The 22520-nt window shown below is 41.8% G+C and overlaps 1 protein-coding gene across 1 annotated transcript in view; it reads right to left on the bottom strand.

The window, feature by feature from the left end:
* The window catches only part of C8H1orf21 (chromosome 8 C1orf21 homolog), a 247411-nt gene that overhangs the window by 10913 nt on the left and 213978 nt on the right, over nucleotides 1-22520 (bottom strand). The window contains exon 5 of the mRNA XM_030935795.1: nucleotides 19888-19948. Within this exon, the coding sequence (XP_030791655.1) occupies nucleotides 19888-19948 (61 nt within the window). The remainder of the gene's footprint in view (nucleotides 1-19887; nucleotides 19949-22520) is intronic.

Here is a 22520-nt window from a genome sequence, read left to right as displayed (position 1 = left end):
TACTAAAAATACAAAAACTAGCTGGGCGTGGTGGCGGGCACCTGTAGTCCCAGCTACTTGGGAGGCTAATGCAGGAGAATCGCTTGAACCTGGGAGGCGGAGATTGCAGTTAGCCAAGATCGCGCCATTGCACTGCAGCCTGGGCAACAGAGTGAGTCTCAAAAAAATATATATATATACTGCCACACAATGAAGTCTTCAGGCCTGTGGCAGCAGGCAGAGCTGCTCACTCCCATGCCAACTGGCCCCAGATTGCTTGCCCCCTTAGAATGGGATCCACCCCTTAGCATGTTTTAGTTTCCTCTACCATCAGATTGCTAACTCCCACCCCTGCCGCTTGCAGAGTGTCTGAGTCTACTGTCATCTCTAGGCTTGTTTTACTTGCTGCACAAAACCTCTCCTGAGCAGAGAAGCTGGGTAACCAGTCTTCCTGACAAGAGGAGTGTATACTTGGCAGTCATTCCATGGGCAGCCTCCCTGGTGTCAGTGCCCAAGCAGATGCCATCCCTCACCTTGGCCCAGACCACTCAGGAGACATGCTCTGAGTCACACACTGGAGAGCTAGAAAGAACTTCAAGGTCCCTGGCCACTGGGGGTTTATTCTTTAATCTGGGGAACAAGACACACACAAATGTATCCATACAATGCCATAAATGTCAAATGATGCCCTCCACAGATCCCAGATCCCCAACTCACGAGGCTCAGAGAGGAAACATACAAATGGACCCAAGTATTCAGTTGGAGAGGAAAGGCAGGGCTCATGGAGTTTTATTAGGAAAGGAAAGTGGACATCTCCAGTGTACATATGTACATATACACTGTTGTCTGACATCGCATAAATTGCTGGGCTTTGGTTTCCTGGGGATAGTCATGGTCTCCATCCCACAGAGTTATGGTCAGGATTAAATGGAAAGAAATAGTGTCTGGCAAGTAGTCAATAAGTGTTAGCTAATGCTACTATTACTACCACTGCTATTATTATTGTAATTGTTGTTATTATAAACCCTGTGTTTGTTCAGTCCCCCTGGCAGGGGAATAGGGACCTCCTTCCTTAGTGGCTGTCAGGTGAGAAAGGACCGTGACCACAAGGTATCATCTGATAGGTGCCAGGGAACTCTTCCTCCCACCTCAGCCTTGCACTCCAGACAGGCCACAAACCCATGTACATGAATAAAACTTCTATGGCAGAAACCGAAGTCCCTCGACTACCTATGACTAAATGAGGCCTCAAAGCACAGTCTCAGCCAGCCAATGTGGAGTTTAGAGGGTGCTTCATCCACGAGGAAGAACTTGGAAGGAATGGCAGACAGATACACACACACACAGAGGCACTCATGCACACACACGAACACATTGCACACACACAAACATGTGCACACACGCATACGCACATGTGTGCACACACACGTGCACACATGTACACACACATACATGAAAAGTGGTCTCATTGTCTTCAACTTGGTAAATGAGTTTCTGCGCTATGCAGTAGAAGGACCATTTCAAACCACAGTAAAGGCTCCCCAACCTCACTTTTTGAGGGACAAATACAATATAAACCCTCTTTGTAAACACAAGACTTTGCAACTTTCATTTCCCAAGCATTGGCTACTCTGAAATTATTATCATTACTATACAAAGGAGGAAGAAAACAGCATTAGCTGCTTTGCAGATATTATTTCACTTACTATTTATATCAGTCCTGCAAGGCAAGGAGTGAAACCCTGATGCTTGTGGGGAAAGCTCAGAGAAGCGCAAGCTCACAGGGCTGCTCCTTGCCTTTGTTACAACTGTAGTGACTGAGAAGTAAATTCAAATTCAATTCAGCTTCATTTTTTATTATCACCTGTTTCAGCAGCACTGAGAAGCAACTGCTTTGGTAACGAACTTTAAAATCAAAACACACTGAAAGAAAGATACGGTCATAAGTCATACAGCCATCCAGTGCCATTCTAAGAAAGGAGACCTGAGAATGGTGACTACCAGAGGTGATTACCTTGTGCAAAGGATAGTAGGCTTGGGGCGAGGATGAAGAGAGGCTGGTTAAGAAGGAATAAATTCTAGTGTTCAACAGCACAGTAGGGTGACTAGAGTTAATAGTAACATATTGTATATTTCAGAGTAGTGAGAAGATTTGAAATGTTTCCAACACAAAGAAATGATAACTCTTTGATGTGATGCATATCCTAAGTACCCTGATTTGACCACTACACACTGCATGCATGTATCAAAGTATCACATGTACCCTATAAATATGTACAATTACTATATGCCTCTTTAAAAATAAATAAGTAAATAAAAATCAAGGGGATTTGAGAGAATTGTCATTGGAGGGGCCCCATCTCAGTATCACAGGGGACCCCATCTGCACACTGGTCCTACTGGGCAGGACACGGAGCCTGCTTCTGTAGCATGACTTCATGTCTCATTTAATTTTTAAAGAATTGTGCTAAAAAGATAACCTGAAGACCTTCAGCTGTCAGAAGGCAGGAAGTGGGAGCTGGGTTTGGGAAATACACAACAATTCTTCGCTAAAGTATGCCCTTCCCCCTTAAAGGAACCCCAAATGGAAGTCTTTGTCAGGATGCGTTACTCAGTTAGAACTGGAGGCTCTTAGTCACAATCCCCTGCTTGTGCAAAGGACACACTGAAAGCTGCAGAGAGCAAGATCCCCAGGAGGCCCTCGAGAGCTGGAAGAACAGAAACTCCTAGTGATGCTGACAAAGAAGGGTTGTTTGAAAGAACCATCAGTGCCTTCGGGTACAGACTCAAAAAACCCCAAGGAACCTTTGCCTACCGAAATTTTTCCGACCCTACTCTGTGGAGAGGTTTCCACATCTTCTTCAGCTATCTGTATTATTATCCTCCTGGAAGTGTAAGTTGATGTCAATGCAGGACACACATTTCTAAAGTTCTAGGGTAACGGGTTTTTGTTTGTTGAAGTGTCTATGATAAGAATTAGAGGCATTAAAGAGTAGTAAAGGAAAGGACATCATCCTAATTTTAAATCCTACTAGTTTAAAGAGAAACAGCTCAAAGAATGACTTTAGGAACCTGTTCCTCCAACGTGCCTAAAGTACTTTTCCTCCACAGATTTCAAATAGACAAATAGTCTAGGCCAGGGGTCCCCAGTCCTCAAGCCATGGACCGCTACTGGTCCATGGCCTGTTAGGAACCAGGTCACACAGCAGGAGGTGAGCGGCAGGTGAGTGAGTGAAGCTGAGCTCTGCCTCCTGTCAGATCAGCGGCAGTGTCAGATTCTCAAAGGCGCACAAACCCTACTGTGAACTGTGCATGTGAGGGATCTGGGTTGCACGTTCCTTATGAGAATCCAATGCCTGATGATCTGTCACTGTCTCCCATCATCCCCAGATGGGTCCGTCTTGTTGCAGGAAAACAGGCTCAAGGCTCCCACTGATTCTACATTATAGTGAATACGTAATAACAGAAATAAAGTGCACAATAAATGTAATGTGCTTGAATCATCCCGAAACTACCCCCACCCCGCACCACCCAACTCCCCCTCCGTGGAAAAACTGTCTTCCACAAAACCAGTCCCTGGTGCCAAAAAGGCTGGGGACTGCTGCTCTAGGCCTTGCCATTCAGTGTCAGGTATGATCTCATCATATATGTTTTCAGTATGTTTCTGTAGACATGTATGCATTCAGCCCAATACACATACCCCTAAGACATGTAACAATCAGTGTGAACTGAGTATTCTCCCACTGGAGTAGACAAGATGAAAGTGACTGACAGGAAGTGTTGAATCTGTTTCTCCATCTGTAAAATGGGGACAATAAAACCTAACTTGCAGAGTTGCAGGGATTAAACATATACATGTAAAGTATTTAGCAAAGCTAGGCACATGGTGGGTGCTTAATAAATTGTAGCTCTTATGATGATATTGAAAAATGAGACCAACTGGTCCAACAGTAAATAAAACTGTCTAGGTGAGAAATGGGGCCCACATCTCAATCAGTCAGTTCACATTCAGATCCTCAAACAAGCCAAGTACCACAGGGCCTTGGTGCTTCTCACTCTGTCCTGGCTGGCTTCTCCTGCTCCCATCCCATCTCTTTATTTTTATTTTTTCAGAGAGAGTCTCGCTCTGTCACCCAGGCTGGAGTGCAGTGGCATGATCTCAGCTCACTGCAACATCCACCTCTCGGGTTCAAGCAATTTTCCTTCCTCAGCCTCCCAAGTAGCTGGGATTTCCCTGTAGTTGCTCTATGGAGAAACAGTCTCTTCCCTTCTCAGTGGTCCTTCCATTGTACCACCATGTTGTACAGAATTTTAGGCAAAATGTTTGCCTCCCTTATTGAGGGGGAAAACATGTTTCTTGTCCATCTTTGTATTTTGGGTACCTAAGGGAATCCTTGTGCGGCCCACATCCAAGGGTTATGAACACTCTGGCTTTGGAGGGAAGCAGTGCTGGGCTGTGGGGTAGCAGGGTGGAGGCTGTTAAATGGTATTACACAGAAAGTGTCCTGGTTCTTTAGCAAGGGAAGAAAACCATCAACGTTTTGCACATCATGATGGAAGATGCAGCCTTTTAAAACAATACAACTGGCCGGGCGCGGTGGCTCAAGCCTGTAATCCCAGCACTTTGGGAGGCCGAGACGGGCGAATCACGAGGTCAGGAGTTCGAGACCATCCTGGCTAACACGGTGAAACCCCGTCTCTACTAAAAAATACAAAAAGCTAGCCGGGCGAGGTGGCTGGCGCCTGTAGTCCCAGCTACTCGGGAGGCTGAGGCAGGAGAATGGCGTAAACCCGGGAGGCGGAGCTTGCAGTGAGCTGAGATCCGGCCACTGCACTCCAGGCCGGGCGACAGAGCGAGACTCCGTCTCAAAAAAAAAAAAAAAAAAAAAACAATACAACTGATAATAAATTTTGAGCAAAACTATTTGAGCACACAGAATAGGGCATAGGCCCTGTTAAAAGAATAGCTTGGAACTTAGGAGAGGGGCAACAGGACTGCAAAGAGAGGAAACTCAGGTTGATACTAGAATCCCACTGTCCATTATTCATTATTTGTGTTTATCTAAGTATTATTGCCCCCACTTATCCATGGGGAATTTGTTCCAAAATTACCAGTGGATGCCTGAAACCTCAGAGAGTACTGAACCCTACATATACTATATTTTTCCTATACATACCTACCTATATAAATTAGGCTCATGCCTGTAATCCCAGCACTTGGGGAGGCCGAGGTGGGTGGATCACTTGAGGTCAGGAGTTTGAGACCAGCCTGACCAACATGGTGAAACCCCATCTCTAGTAAAAATACAAAATTAACTGGGTATGGTGGCATGCACCTGTAATCTCAGCTACTCAGGAGGCTGAGACAGCAGATCACTTGAACTCAGGAGGCGGAGGCTGCAGTGAGCCGAGATCATGCCACTGCACTCCAGCCTGGGTGACGGAAACTCTCTCTCTCAAAAATAAAAAAAGAATTAGGCATAGCAAGAGAGTAACAACAATAACAACTAATAATAAAATAGAACAATTATAATAATATACTGTAATAAAAGTTATGTGAATGTGTTCTCTCTCAAAATATCTTACTGTACTATACTCACCCTTCTTGTTGACTCTGGATGATTGAAACAGTGGATAAAGGGGACTACTAATACCCACATAAATCACATGTGGAATCAGATCCAGTTCTCTTTCTATAATGTTCAGTCAAGTATCTTTTTTTTTTTTTTGAGATGGAGTCTGGTTCTGTTGCCCAGGCTGGAGTGCAGAGGCGCGATCTTGGCTCACTGCAACCTTTGCCCTCCCAGGTAGCATGCACCACCACGCCTGGCTAATTTTTGTATTTTTAGCAGAGACAAGGTTTCACCATGTTGGCCAGGGTGGTCTCGAACTCCTGACCTCAGCTGATCCACCGGCCTTGGCCTCCCAAAGTGCTGGGATTACAGGCATGGGTCACCACACCCGGCCTCAGCCAGACATCTTTTTTTTTCTTTTTTTTTTGAGATAAAGTCTGGGACTCTGTCGCCCAGGCTGGAGTGCAGTGGCACGATCTCTGCTCACTGCAAACTCCGCCTTCCGGGTTCACACCATTCTCCTGCCTCAGCCTCTTGGTAGCTGGGAATACAGGCGCCCGCCACCACGCCCGGCTAATTTTTTGTATGTTTAGTAGAAACAGGGTTTCACCGTGTTCGCCAGGATGGTCTCAATCTCCTGACCTTGTGATCCGCCCGCCTCGGCCTCCCAAAGTGCTGGGATTACAGGTGTGAGCCACCACACCCAGCCAGCCAGACATCTTAAACTCTGTCTTTTGCTTTCATCACAAAAAGTTCTGAGTTAAAGAACCTCACGGTAGGTCAATGGAGTCAGCAAACAAGTCCGGTCAAGACTCTTAGGTCTGTAGAACGCAAACATGAAGTTTTGTAATAAAGGCTCATGACAGAAGTTCATTTTAATGAGGCTTCTTTCTGTCTGGAAGTGTAAGCTGTTATGCTTGTCATAAAGCAGGCTCTTGTTGCTTGGTGACTAGCTGAATGATCACCTAAAGAATTTTTCCTCCACTCCTTTACCTGTCTGGATGACACTGGGAATCTCTGTTAGCTGCTGGACTGTGCATTATCACTAAACGATATTTCTAATAACACAGTCACTGAGATAATGTCCTTTTGTTGAATAATTTCCTCATTCAGTAAGACTTTTAAAAATTTATAAAATTTATTATTTCAATAGCTTTTGGGGTACACCTCATCCTCCCTGTTCTGAGTCTCCCAAGTCTATTACATCCTGAGTCTCAGTTTCTTGACTTATTGTTATCCTTCCTTGACAGCCTTTATCCTGTACTGTGGGACTTAACTGCTTTCTGGGTGGCAAAGAGCATCTTGATTAATGAAGCACAATTGCCCCATCTGCATTCTGGTGCATAAATTTAATAGGCATCTCCCTCCTCTGTCTACCTAACACCTTTTATCCCCTAAGCCCTTCCTCCATGTTTTACCATCCAGAGGCAACCTCAGATCCAAGTTTCCATAAGAATCTGTATGTTTCAGCTCTGTCCTTGAACCAGGATTGCAGGAGCAGACAACCACGTTCTGTAGCTTGAGCATCTGTGCATGACTAGCTAGAACCTGGAACACACAGGAAGAGGAGGCTGGAAAAGTGGAAGGAAGGCTATCCCCAGGGGCTGCTGGGCTTAAACCTCCTCCTGCAGGGCTGCAGGGCCCTCCTCCTGTAGGAAGCAGGTGCCTTCCACCCCTTTCCCAGGGCTGGACGTGTCAGAGCCTCTTTAATCACAGAGCACTTTCAGCAGCATTTTCGTTTACAGTCAAACAACAAGTCATAAGAACAGTTTTAAATGCCAAAGACATACTGAAGAAAAGCAAAAAATAATTAGCTGTGCTGTTAAAGTCTCCTCCCCAGCTTACTTCATTAGAAAAATCAATGGAGGCATTAATGGCTGTCTCCGACTCTAATGAGCTTTATTCTAATTAGACTCACACGTTATTATTTCAGCTGGAAAAAGGTCTCGTTTGTAATGAGCAGTGGAGTGTGACAGCCTCTGACTGTTTCTTTGACTATATACAGGAATGATCACCATGATAATAACAGTAGTGACAACAATCCTGTGATATTGGGCTTTTCACTTCCAAGAGAGAATAAGTATTAACTAAACAGCTTTGAAACCCCTATGAAGTGTTTATTATACCCGAATCCCCATTTCACCAACAGTAAGGAGGATATTTTGGAAGTTTTAAGCCACATACTTTTTAAGTTTTATTTGAGGCTGGCACTTGGACGACTTCAATGATGTTCTTTTCCCACAAGGAGGCGAGCAGGAGTGAGGATAAAGACACGGAGAAAGAACGCAGACGACCATGTTCTCTTGGCCATATTGAACTGATGTCCGAGAGCAGGCCTTGGCAAACTTCCTCTGGGAAGGGCCACAGTAAATATTTTAGGCCTTGCATTCCATATGGTCTCATTGTGATTCAACTCTTCCATTGTAAGCTTGAAAGTGGCCATAGATAAAAGTAAATGAATGAGTATGGCTGGGTTCCAATAAAACTTTATTTATGGACACTGAAATTTGAATTTCATGCTGTTTTTCACATGTCACAAAATAGTCTTCTTCTTTTATTTTCTCCAAACCATTTAAATGCGTAAAAACCATTCTTGTCTCACAGGCTGGATGTGGCTTATGAGCCATAGTTTGCCTGCCCTGCCGCAGAGAACAGAATTAACCACCAGTAGCATCAGAGGCTAATGCTGTTCAAAGGTTTTGCCCTCTTCAGAGCTCAAACAGCAGGGACAATTTCCACCTTAAGAGACATCTCTCCAGAGTTCTTCTGCGAACACTGTTCTTAGTTTACAAACATGGAAACAATGAAAATCAAAATTAAATGGAAAAGTTCATCTCCAACAGCATCTCTTCCCAATCAGTCTTCAAATTTAATTTCAATCTTTGTCCACATGCATGACATTTTTATATCATTTCAATCCTATTATAGACACAGTGTTTTATTTTGTTTTTCACTTAACATTATCTTATAACATTCTTCCCTGTTGTGACTGACTTCTTCTAATCAGACATATCGTAATTTTTTGTGGAAGATTTCCATGCTATTCATTGGACTTAATTAAAAGGGATGTCTTAGTGTCTTCTCAAGTGTAAGAGTTAAGATTCAAATGCTACCACCTTGCCCCCAAGCCAGGAAACTGGGAAAACCCACTTGGTAGACTGGAGCCTCACACACTTCCCCCAGGATTCACTTCATTTTGGACAATGGCTTTAGCAAACCCTGGCATTTTAATTCATTTGCCTCTTGACAAAGATGTGCCTTCCAGACAAACTCTTTAGAGCTCTTTGTTCTGAAAGAGCTCTATGTTCCACATACACACTAGAATTTATATTGAAGTTGGATGGAGGTTTGGGGAGACTAATCACACATCTCCTTTCATTACGGTTTTTAACCAGGAAATATCAGAAGGAGTTAGATGAGGATCAGTTTTCTTGCTGGATTAGAGAAGTTGGCAGGTCCCCATTAGTCCCTTGCCTCACACCTGTTGAGACCCTCTGGATGGTGACTGACTCAGCCAGTCACATGTGGAGAAAGGAGAAGAGGTTGGGTTTGCCCCTTCACTGTTCCATGGGCTGGGCCCCTGGAGAGGGAGAGGTGAGGGACATACTTTAAGTTGATTCCTTTCTTTCCTCTCCACAAAGGGGGGTGACACTGTTTGAGGGACCACAGGGCTCACCTTCCCTTCCTTTCTCTTTGCTTTCAGCATAGGAAGCACATGCATTTGGTCAGGAAGAAGACTTCAGCTATTGATTGGAGGGCCCTCTCTCTAGAAGGCAGAGAACAATGGACTAGCCAGACAGGAAGGAGAGAGGCCCAGAGGACAGTAAGGAGTGGGCATCTGGGGCCCAGGGTTGGGGAGAACACTTCTGTTTGGCTTCCTTCCTCTTCCAGGGCATGGCTAACGGTGGCCAACCTACATGCACCCCAGAAGAGGAAGATGAGTAGGGCCCATGGGACTTTACTATGGAGACTGAGGCTTCCACTGGCCTGATTAACCAATTTTCTGAGAATGAGCACTTTGGGAGGATAACAATCGAAGGAGCCCCAGAGGACACATGGACAGGCTGGGGCCGTCAGAACTACTGATCCGTGGGGACTATCTGGCTTACTGAATTATGAAACGCAGGTTAAATTAAGGGTTGTCACACATTTGGCTAATTGGTCAATAAGAACAGCAATTAATAGAGGTCAGGCAATTCAACTGCATCTGTGCCCATGACTATCAGAGCCCTTGGAAAAAGCAGTGATTTCAAGTGAAATCTAAATCAGCAGTGTTTCTAGGGACCTAGAGCAGGGCCCATGGCCCACATGTTAGCACTTCCTGAAGGTTTTCTTCCACCCAAATCCACATGTTGGGACCCAGGGGAAGGTGTAGCAAAGCCAGTGACCACTGTGTCATCTGCTTTTGTTTTTTCCATTTGACACTTGGTCAAAAAACACATTCCTGTTTTCATAGACTTCTTTTGATTTTGAGGAATTTAAAAGATACAGAAAAGCATGAAGAATGTAAAGACACTATATTCCCACCACTAGACATAAGAACTATTTTTGTACCATCTGCTGCTAGCCTCTGCCCTCCTTCTAAGAAATGAAACTACCACCCATTGCTCATCCCCCATCCCCGAGTACAGCAGTGTTCATGGGTTTGGTCGGTTTGTATGTTTGGTATCATTTTAGATACTTTGATATTCATGTTATATTGATATAACAAATATACTACACTTTTATGTGTATATGAATATTTAAATATATAACAGATATAAACACATGCCATTTGTAAATATGCCATATAAAAACTAACGGTGCTTAATAAATATTTGTTGAATGTCCATCTATAAACAATGTATTTTTATGTTTTTAATGTACATGGTACCATACAATTTTTATTCTGCATAATCCTCTCTTCACTTAATAATTGTATTTGAAATCTATAATTGTGACTATATGTGTGTGTGTGTGTATATATATACACAATTATATATAGTCACAATTATAGATTGTGTATATATATACAATTATATATAGTCACAATTATAGATTGTGTATATATATACATATATACGTATATATGTGTATATATATGTATTCCTACAGTGCAATATTATGCAGCAGTTAAGAGACATAAACTAGGCATATATATATATATATATATATATGTATACACACACACATATACACATATATATACAGGCATATATATGCCTGGTTAATGTCCCTTAACTGCTGCATAATATTGCACTGTAGGAATATGGAGGATTTTAATTATTTGTTTCTCCATGGGTGGATACTTAGTTTGCTTCTGTTTTTTTGGCTATTGAATAAAGAATGCTGCAGTGAACTTTACTGTAGCTTAATTGATGGTTTGTACTGGTTTGTACTAACATTACTTCTTTATATATTATGCCTACAAATCGTTTGATGTTTTAAGTGTTATGAATATATTCCAAACTTGCTCTGGATCCACACCTGGGAATCATTCGGCCCATTAATAAGGTAGATACTGACCATGATACTCATCTGGCTCCCTGTGTCTGTTTTCAAGTTGTAAGAAACTCAGGAAGAGAGGCAGGGTATGATTAAGCATCTCTAAGCAAGCCTCCAACAATCAGTTTTGTAAATAGGAGCTTACAATTTTTTGGTACTCCTTTTTGAATCAACTTAGAAAAATGGAATTGAAGTGAGGGGAGTCTAGAAGTGTCTACTCCAAGAATGCTTTCTCTAGGAACAGAGCAGAATGTGCCTGCACTTGATAGAATTGTGAAAGAGAGGAACAAAGTGCACCAGAAATAACAAGGTACTTCAGAATAAATTTTTCAAGCAATGTTCAGAACATAATATGCCTCATAATTCCTTCCCAGCTGATATAAACAGGAATGTCTCATTCTTTGCTATGGAGGGTGCCGTTTAGTGGGAGATGAAAAGTTGAGGGTAAATTGGATAAGACATTCTTTAAAGTTCCTTCCAATGCCAAATGTTATTCTTCCAGATTTGAAGCTCCCTAAAGACAAGAATCATATTTTCTAATTTCTCATTATGTGCCTCTCATGGTCCTGGCTCATTTCTAGGTCCAGAGACATGTTCGTGTCAAGTTTATTAAATGGACTAAAGAAGTCAGTCTTACAATTTCTATGATTTTGTTTGGATCCCCTTTCCTAATTTCTTTTTGTTGTTGTTACAAGCATATTTAGGCTGATATTAATACTTTCTTTTTTTTAAGAGACAAAGTCTTGCTCTGTCACCCAGGTTGGAGTGCAGTGGCATGATCACAGCTCACTGCAGCCTCAAACTCCTGGGCTCAAGTGATCCTCCTGCCTCAGCCTCTCAAGTAACTGGGACTACAGGTACATGCCACCATGCCTGGCTAATTTTTATTTTTATTTTTTGTAGAGACAGGGTCTCACTATGTTGCCCAGGCTGGTCTCAAACTCCTGGCCTCAAGTGATCTTCCCACCTTAGCCTCTCAAAAGTGTTGGGATTACAGGCATGAGCCACTACACCTGGCCAATGAATATCTTTTAAAAGGCTGATAAAAGCCTTTCAAATGAGACCAACAATTAAGAGTAAAACTTCCAAACAGAAAAAAGTATATAGGGATTCAGCTGTACCCATGCCATTGACTCACTGACTCATTCTGTAATCACAGCTGGAAAGTTAGGACAGGTTATTTAATGGCTCTGTAAGTGTTCACAAGAATCTAACTCCTGAACATGTTTATTATACCACATAGGAGGGAGGTGGATGAATACACTGGAAAGCGTGTGATTCTAATACTCTTTCTACAAGGGGATATTTGTACCATAGGAAGGCACTTGCTCACGCAGGATCCAAGTTTCTAAGTTCTGCTTTTTCAGGTTCAGTCTTAGCACCACCTCCCAATCCCATCCCAAATCCTTCCTGTATAAATGGCCTTGATGGTACAAATACAGGTGACTTCAACCAAAATGAAGGCTACCAATCACAGAGCACATAAACATATCAAACACTACTGGAGACTCTATGTGTATTTTCTTCAATATCCCAGACAAGTTAGTATTATTTCTCAACTTTTTTTGGTGAGGAAAGTGAGAATCAAAGAGTTTAAATTAATCTGGGGTCACACAGCCGCTGCCAGAGCCAATCCTTGGCTTTGGCCCAGGTTTGAAGCACGGGCTCTTTCTCTTGCACCGTGCTGCTGCCTCCTTCCCTAGGCCTCTGTCAATCCAGTGATCTGGCACTGAGTTTGCTCTATACCTGCTATGCTGCTCCAAGTAGAGAGCTCTACTCTAGGAGTCTTCCAGGTCACATTTCCTGCCTTTGTATGCTTCTGTCTCCATTTGAAGCCCAGTGTTCTATCTGCATCATTCACTCATTCAACAAGTTTCTTAAGCATCTTTTTGTCCCAAGTCCTGTGTTGGTTCTGAGGAAACAAAGACAAATGAGACCCAATTCTTATCCTTAGGGAGCTGTCAGTCTAAAGTGAGTCTTTTTAGATGTTCTTAAATAATAATGCAGTAGTTACCAAGACTGGTACCCTTTCTCTCCCTGCGTGTTCTCTGTAGGGCTGATGCAACATCCATGGCTGCCAAACCCAATGAATGGAAAGGTGATGGGCAGGAAGAGCAAAGAATATCTGAAGAGAAGGCAGGGAAAGGAGAAGTTGAATGGGAACAAGTCAAGGGAATGAGATACACCAACATTCCTGTCTCTGTTGCTCTCAGTGGTACCTTGGGTTTCTTTCCTTGTCCAAATACTTGAATCCACGGCAAAATGATACCATTCACTGACTGTGCCTCACACTGCTAGTGAGTTCAGAGCATTGTTGGCCACATCTGATGCACAGAAATGGCCTGGTTTTTATTTGGACTCATGACTATGTTGTGTTAGAAACCGAACTCTCCTCTTCTTCTTGCTCCCTAAAGAGCCAGGCTGATAGATCCTCAAGAATTTTCTGAAAATCAAGCCCTCCAGAAAAAAAAGTGTGTTGTATTTCTTTTCAGCTTGTTGCCTGATTCATTTTCCTTGATGGACTCATCTACTACTGTTAGCTGTATGGGCATGCAGGATCCTAAAGCCCAGAGTATGCACACACTTCACCAGTGGTTCCTACACCAGTGTCATCATCATGACAATTAAGAAGTCATCTGTATAAAACTATGCAGTAGAGATAAAACCAAAACAGACCGAGTCACATCCTTGCCTGTTTTAATTATAACTCTAAGTTGGCTGAAGAATGAGGGAAGGTAAACTCAGAAGAGAGAGGTGGCAAGGTAAGGTGGTGAAGGGAGAGGAGACAAAAAGAGACTTGGTTATGAACAAAGCAACTTGGTTAAAATATGTTTACCATGCAGCAAAACATTGCTTCATGGAATGACGATGGCAGCCCTGCCCACTGCTAAACTACATATGCCAGCAAGAGTATCTCTCTGCCAGTGCTGAAGGCTTTGGTTGCCACTGAAAGTGACAACCTGCTGGGTGGGAGGAACACACCATGACTTTCTCTGCACACGTGGGGCAGGCCATGTTACATTGTTCAGGTTTTGATGTGACAGTCCCAGGTTTTCTCACCATTGGTGGGCACTAAGCAGGCCTTTACACACACGGTTAAAAAATAAAACCCATCATCATATCCGCCACATCTGCCAAATATTATATTTGGTTCTATAGCAACTCTGAGGTTAAACAGACTACAGAAATCGTTTATATGTAGAACCCAACATCATAGTTCACAACTATGTGCAAGTCACTCTTCACTGGATGAAAAGCAAACGTCTTCTGATCTCTGACACACTGACTCATAACATGGATCAGACTGATCTGATGTACTGTCAAGAGACACTTCTTGAAAAAAATTTTACGAATGCAGATTTACCATGACTTTTCTCACCAATCAGGTTGGTTCTGAGGCCATGGAAATCATGCCACTTCAGGAACTCAAACATTTTGTAAGTGTAAATGACTGTTCAATAGATATAGAGGTCTACAGATAAACAAACATCTTTTATTTATTTTTATTTACTTTTCTGACATGGAGTCTTGCTCTGTCGCCCAGGCTGGAGGGCAGTGGTGCAGTCTCTGCTCAACTGTAACTTCTGCCTCCCAGGTTCAAGCAATTCTCATGCCTCAGCCTCCCGAGTAGCTGGGATTATAGGCATGCACTACCAGGTCTGGCTAATTTTTGTATTTTTAGTATAGACAGGGTTTCACCATGTTGGCTAGGCTGGCCTTGAACTGCTGACCTCGGTCTCCCAAAGTGTTGGGATTATAGGCGTGAGCCACTGCATCCAGCCAAACAAACATCTTTCAAAATCAGCTGATTTAAGTCCACATACTGCTCTTTCTCAGACATTTCCTGAAATGTCACATTGAATAATATCAATCAACAGAGCCCGAATCTCAAGATCACACAGGAATATGTGAGATGCAGTAGGCATGCTCATGGCTCTCCCTCAGGAGACTGAACTATTTTTACAGAGAGGAAGGAGGGGATGTAAGAAAGGAAGAAGAATGAGTTTGCATGGTGTCATCTGTACTCAGTTCCCTAATCCTCTTTAAAGTCACAACTATCTATGGATAAGGTCACCAGCTAGGCTCATGCATGCTCATGACTGTAGCTGGGCCCCGGATCTGACGGAAGCACATCAGCAAACTACATAATAAAGAAATCCACAGTTTCTTTGCCTGGGGCCCATGGCCAGGTTCCATGGAGTCTTAAAACCCAGAAATTATACTTAAAAGTTTTGTGTATATGATTCGTGCATTTTCATAGGGAGAGTCTTTGTAACTTTTATAAGACTCCAAAAAGATGTACAAGGCCCAACAAAGTTTAAGAAGTCTTTCATCAGAAACAGTAACCAGGTGCAAACGGCACTGTACTAAGATACTCTTTATTTAATATTCAGGATCCTCTTTGAGGAAGCCAACGACTCCCTGGTCATCAGCCAGGGTCTTACATCTTCATAAAGCAAAATATAAATCTCTGGTTTTGCCTGTAGAAGATACTATTATTGCAGATACCTAAAAATATGTTTACTTTTTCTGCTTTTTACAAATAAATTGGAATGTACAGTGGAAAGCATATCTTAACATCTGATGTCACCTGTATTTGGTACTATATTCAGAAACTCCTCCACAGGCTGCTTTAATCTAGATTCTGTCTTTCCTCTTTAGGTATAGTGAAAAAATGAAGTTTAAAATCACTGCTTTGCTCCACAGAAAACTGTCACTTTCTTAAAGCTGCAAAGTTAGGCAAATGGTAACACTTCAAATAAGATTCTAGGAGCCTGTGAATCACGAGGTATAAGAGTAACTATAGATTCCAATGGAATAACGATGGTTAGATAGCAGAGTAAAATATAATGAGGTGAATAGAAATGAGGCGGTTCCCACTGGTTCACAGTGTTTTTACTCTCCAAAAGGAAAAGCAAAAGTAAATCAGATTACAAGCTTCTTTGAACTTCCACTGCTCTCCTGACAATCTGTCTCTCTTGGTCATCTCCAGTCGCAGCAGAGTGTTGTGGTCTCCTACCACCAGCATAGTGAAATGGTACCAAGTCCCAAATGTCTGGTTAAAGGACCTGAAGTTTCAACCCCTGAACCAGCTTAGAAGGCAAATAGTTGCATTCCATGGAGGAGAACCTCACTCTCAGTGACAACAGCAAGGTGAGGGTGAGGATGGTGGTGGTAGTGATGGGTGAAGGACTCCTTGAGCAGAAAAATAATTAGATTTTTAAAAAATTCACTTTTAAAATTGAACTTGTCAAAGCAAGGGACTGTTTACTATTTATATTGTACTCTATAATTCCTATCTAATTTTGTATCCTGAGTAACTAGCAAAATGCTTAGTATAGTATTCAGTAGGTGCTGAATCTTTTTTTTTTTTTTTTGAGACGGAGTCTTGCTCTGTCACCCAGGCTGGAGTGCAGTGGTGTGATCTCGGCTCACTGCAAGCTCCGCCTCCCGGGTTCAAGCAATTTTCCTGCCTCAGTGTGCCACCACGCCCGGCTAATTTTTGTACTTTTAGTAGAGATGAGGTTTCACCATGTTGGCCAGGCTGGTCTCAAACTCCTGACCTCGCTATCCGCCCGCCTTGGCCTCCCAAAGTGCTGGGATTACAGGCGTGAGCCACTGCGCCTGGCCGAATCATTTTTTTAAATTGCATTTTTGCTACTTGCTTTTTTTTGGTCACCATAACTTCTTAGAAAACCACTTGTTCAACTGTGGTGCAAAGGTAAACAGCAGCTCTGCACTGTGACAATCTCTGAATTAGAGTAGTCCAAAATGTGCAAATTAAGTTTTACTATAAATATGAAACCACCTTTCAGTCCCTGTTTCTATATACTAATGGGGCTTTTACATCTATTTTGAGGAAGACAGAGCAGAAATTTGTTTTTTGGTATCCAACGACAAATTAGGTTAGAAGGCAAATTCAAGCCATGCCCTAAAGACATCCAATAAATGTGAAGGCTGCAGCAAGGAAGGGCACGTTTACATTTCCACAGGTTTAGTCAATTTTGCTTCTCATTAATTTAAGGGAGAAAAAAAGAATTACTGGACATTTCTGGGAGATGAAATCTTAAAACTCAAGGTCTCTCAGCATGACTCAATCTCTCAACATGAAGCTCTAGGTGAGTTTAATCTTCTTTCTGTCTTTAAACAACTCTGTAAAATCTGAATAGATTTGACTTGCATTTATGGTTGTCCTCATGCTAGCCTGGATCACATAAATATTTAGCAATGGTAAATGCCCAGGAAAACAATCTGGAAGAAATTTGGAAGAATCCAGCTTTCAATTTTGGTTATATAAACTATGGCAAAGATTACATTAAGCAAACATACATATTAAGGAGGAGTATTTAAATTTTTGGAGGCTTAATGTTTAAATGACACATAAGATGGCGTATTCAAAATATTTGGAAGGATGAGCTTTAAGAGAGGAGAGGCAGGAAAGCATGGCTCAGAGAGGATAGAAAATTGCCTGTAAGAATCTACAGCTGGGTACATGTCATGGCTGAGATAGGAGCTCTTCTTCAAATGTAAATGTATTCAATAGTGGAAACAGTGTTTATGTTGAATCTACTAATGCTCCTTTGTCCAGGGAAGCTTCCATCCAATAAATGATCAAGTTATCAACTTCATTTTTGTTGTAGTACAATCATACTCTACATTATGGATACAAAAGCAAAAGGGGATCTCAGATTTCAGGTGGGAGCAATGAACTTCAACATCAAGTAAAAGGAGATAGAATTTCAATTACCAAAACACACTGGGCCGGGCACGGTGGCTCAACGTCCATAATCCTAGCACTTTGGGAGGCCGAGGCGGGTGGATCACCTGACATCAGGAGTTCGAGACCAGCCTGGCTGACACAGGGAAACCCTGTTTCTACTAAAAATACAAAAATTAGCTGGGCATGGTGACACACACCTGTGATCCCAGCTATTTGGAAGGCTGAGGCAGGAGAATCGTTTGAACCTGGGAGGCAGAGGCTGCAGTGAGCCGAGACTGCACCACTGCACTCCAGCCTCGGTGACAAAGTGAGACCTTGTCTCAAAAAAAAAAAAAAAAAACCCACATTGAATATAGATTATATCATTTTAAGTGTTTGCAAGTGTTGTTTAAAAAGATAACTTAAAATTCAGGTTTCAAGTTTTACCATCTACTCCTAACTACTATGCAAATCTTTCTTGCCAACAAGCTAGTTGGGGAAGTCCAAATAAAGAAAGGAAGAAAAGATCTTCATCATTCCAGTGGGAAGAAAATACAGGTTGAATATTCCTTATCTGAAATGCCTGGGGCCAGAAGTGTTTTGAATTTTGAATGTTTCTGAATTTTGGAATATTTGTGTTATATATACTTACCAGTTGAACAACCCTAGTCCAGAAATCCAAAATGCTCTGAGCATCATGTCTGCACTCAAAAAGTTGCAGATTTTGGGACATTTTGGATCTCAGTTTAGGGACACTTAACCTGTATTTCTTTTTATGCTTCTCTTTACTAAAAAAGGTTACTGACAAATTGAACAGCTTTTGAACCAATATGTGAAACTTGGCAACTGTTCCTGGATGAAGTTTCCAACTTAAAAAGTCATTCATAAGCCACAATTTCACTGAAAATAAAAAATTACTATACTTTAATAAATATTTATTTATGCATATCTGAGGAACATTATAGATTTAACTCTCATTTTAATTCATTATCCATCTCTATTCTTCACATTGGTGACCTTTACTGGTCTTTTAATGGTGGCTTAGAAGATTATACAATTATTCTCTCAGCGGGTCCACCTCAAAGTGGGATCTGGTGCTAGATAATACTAATGAATTTAAGACCTCCTTCATTATCTTCCGTTGAATGATATACATCATAGAAATTCATAAATAAACACTAAAATAAAAGGGCGACACAAAGTAAAAAGAAATACAAATTAAAACTGAAAGATTTCAAAGGTAAAATCAGCCTGTCATGCTTTAACCATAGTGTGATATGTTCTGAACTTGGGATTTCACTCTTCTTTAGAATAAAAAAAGTATAATACTCGGATTTGTAACTCTAACATTTAAAATTCGCCCCTTTGAAGAGATAAATTTAAATTCTATAAGTATATAAACTCTTGATTATGACCATATCCCATACTTCATTCCATTGATTAGCACATGGCACACTGAGATCAAAACTGTGGGTTCAATTTCCACACAGATCAACTTTGTAACTTTGTATCTTACTGTCAATATAAATCCCCACACACTACCAGAGAAGCAACTTGGAGACAATGCTTTGGAGTCAGACAGACCTGGGCTGGAATTTCAACTTGTCCACTATTAGTCTTGCAAATCTGAATAAATTACTCAAGCATTCTGAGCCTCAGTTTCCTTCTGTAAAATGTAGATAATACCTGTCACAATACCATTATCTTGAGATAAGTATAAACTGAATTAGGTATAACATGCTTGCAAAGAATTCAGAGCAATGCCACACATAGGCCCTCGATAGGTTTCAGCCCATACCTCGATAGGTATGGGCCCCCTTGCTGTAGGAGGTTAGTGCAGGGCACTGGGTGCAAAATGACATGCAGTGGTCAGAATGCTCGGTCTAGGAAAAAAGACTGCTTATGGATTTCCAACTGACTTTACATACTTTAATAAGCAAAGACAGTCCGGGATCCTGGGAATCTCTATTATACATTAAACATTCTTACATGCACTTTATTTTGGAAGGGCAGTGACTTTTATTTAACTCTCCACTCAAACCTTCACAAAAATAGCTTTATGACATAGAAACAAGAATGTTATTGCCCTCACATATGAAGCCATTACTATACTTCCCTTGAAACATGTAGGTTATTTATTTCACTTCTTACCTTTTCAATTTTTTCATCCAGCATTCTGAAGAATTCTTGTTGGCTTTCAGAGATGTGCATGCTGAAAAACAAAGGGTAGTTAAGTGCATATTTTAGTGTTTTGCTAAACCTGGTCCCCTCAAAGGAAAAATACTGAGTTCCCCAACTTTGGGGAAGACATTTATTTATTGAAGACTTTTCCACTGAAAACTCTGAAGTTACATTAAGGATAAACAGTACAGTAATCCTGCAAATGTATTTCATAATAGTCTATCAGTGCCTATGACTTAAAGGAAGACAATTTCCTTTCAATGTACAGATGCTATTTATAGTAATATTACTGGGAGCTACATGCCAAATTTTTTCTTCAGATACACATTTGTGATTTTAAAAAAAAGCATGAGCAAGCAACACATGGCATATTTCAACACTGCACTGAAAAGAAAAATAAAAAATAAAATGTATCCTAGTTATTGTATTGAAATATAATTTTACAGAGGTGGTCAGTATCAGCATGATCTCCAGCTGACTAGGGGTGTGGGCCGGTGGCAAACAAGCTGAGGATATACAGATGACCTGATATTACTCCTGAGCATGTTCTGCACTGGTGGCAGCAGATACACCTCTGAAAACACAATTCCACTGGAACATGGGAGGATGCATGTCTGAGTAGCACTTGCTCTGTGTTTCCTGTCCTATGACATCTAACAGCCTTCTTAGTGACACGGCTGACAAGGCTGGTGGGGACAAAATAAGATGGTAATGAGAGCAGGGATGAATTACAGACGGGAAGGGCATGGGGCAGTACAGGACTTAGTCTTAATGGGCCATGGTCTTAATGACAGTTGTTTCTACCTAGCAGATAGCTGTGGGTGTTCCAAGGAGGTGAAGGATGCTGGATAAGAGAGGTTATCACACAGAGTTTCCTTTAGTTACTATCAGTGCCTACAGGTTATCCTGTCTGAGGAAGGGGGTTAGGGGTGAGCTCTGGAATGGCTTCTTCCCTTCATATCCAAGTGTGGCGAAGAGCCCATCAGACGTACCCTTTAGCATCATGCCTTGTCCTTTAGGGGCCACAAGGAGGGGCACGAGTGACCTGAAACCCTCCAGGCCTCCTGTGACAGACAATGGGGCCTGAAGCTCAGAGGAGGTTCTCCCCTCTGTATAAAAGCAACATTAAAATCTGTGAGCAATGACATTAACTCGGCTATCAAAGGAAAACAATGTATATATCTGATTCCCCTAATCAACTTTCATGGTTTACAAAGCACTTTCACATATATCATGTAATCTTACTGCCCTTTATCTGATCATTCAAATAAGGCAAACATTTTGTTTGGGAAACACGCCCTCTCTTATTGCAGGTTTGAATGGCAGAACAAAATCTGGGATGATGAGAGTACATTAAACTGTCTCCTCTCTGTAGGATCCTGGACAGAAAAGTCAGTTTGCATAGCTGAGTTTTCCCAGGTTCCTCATGTTTTCACTGTCTCAAGCACCAAAACATTTTTTATTTGAGCCACGTTGGATACAAATCTTTCTAAATTTCATATTCTTATAATAGAGGATCTCTCTCATAAACATCTCTTTTTTTTTTGAGATGGAGTCTCACACTTTCCCCCAGGCTGGAGTACAGTGGTGTAATCCCGGCTCACTGCAACTTCCGCCTCCCGGGTTCAAGCGATTCTCCTGCCTCAGACTCCCGAGTAGTTGGAACTACGGGCGTGAGCCACTGCATCCAGCTAATTTTTTGTATTTTTAGTAGAGATGAGGTGTCATCACGTTGGCCAGGCTAGTCTTGAACACCTGACCTCAGGTGATCCACTCACCTTGGCCTCCCAAAGTGCTGGGATTATAGGCATGAGTCACTGCGCCCAGCCAGATCTCTCTCTCTCTCTTAATATAGGTAACTGGATAGATCACCATATGTATATGTTGCCCCAGAAATGTTGCCCTAGAAAATATTCCAGAGACCTCATAAAAAATGGCATTTTTAGGATTTGACGTTCATTGTGGAAACTCACTGATTGGAGTTTTTAGCATATATTGCCTTGAATATAGCAGGAGGGCAAAAAATATTTCTTAATTAATTGACAGAGTCCACCTATTTAAGTTCATGTGATTCATGACCCCTTGCTGAAGCAGCAGAGTTTGTCAGCATGGGTGATGTGCAGGGCCTGAGTTCTCATCTATAAAAGCAGGGCTGGTCACTGAGGTCCCTTCTACTGTCTATGATTGTCACTAACTTCCATTAGCTCCTTTATTTAAATACCACAACATGAAAACTGTGACATTTGGTCAGTACTCATATATATGCACATGAGAGGTATAAGAGGGGGCATTTTTAAACAAAAGTAACTCTGCAAATGTATCTGCCACCTCTGTGATCAAGAATGCCCTTATCACAGGGTCAGGATCCCTATCAGGGGCTTGAGACCAAAAGTGGTGACTAAGGACCTCGGGATGCTTAGCTTCGGGAAAGCAACCACAAAACTCTCAGTGATTTCAGTTTTGTGTCGTCCCATGATATAGAAATGCTCCTACTTTTTTTTTTGTCTAAGAACATTAGAACATGCCTGCCTGCCTTTGCCACATTTTATAACTCATGAAGAAGAGTCACACACCAGACTGAGTCACTCTCTTGACACCTTGAA

This window comes from Rhinopithecus roxellana, chromosome 8, assembly GCF_007565055.1.
Source record: "Rhinopithecus roxellana isolate Shanxi Qingling chromosome 8, ASM756505v1, whole genome shotgun sequence".
NCBI classification, from domain to species: domain Eukaryota; kingdom Metazoa; phylum Chordata; class Mammalia; order Primates; family Cercopithecidae; genus Rhinopithecus; species Rhinopithecus roxellana.
This window is presented reverse-complemented; position numbering and strand designations above follow the sequence as displayed.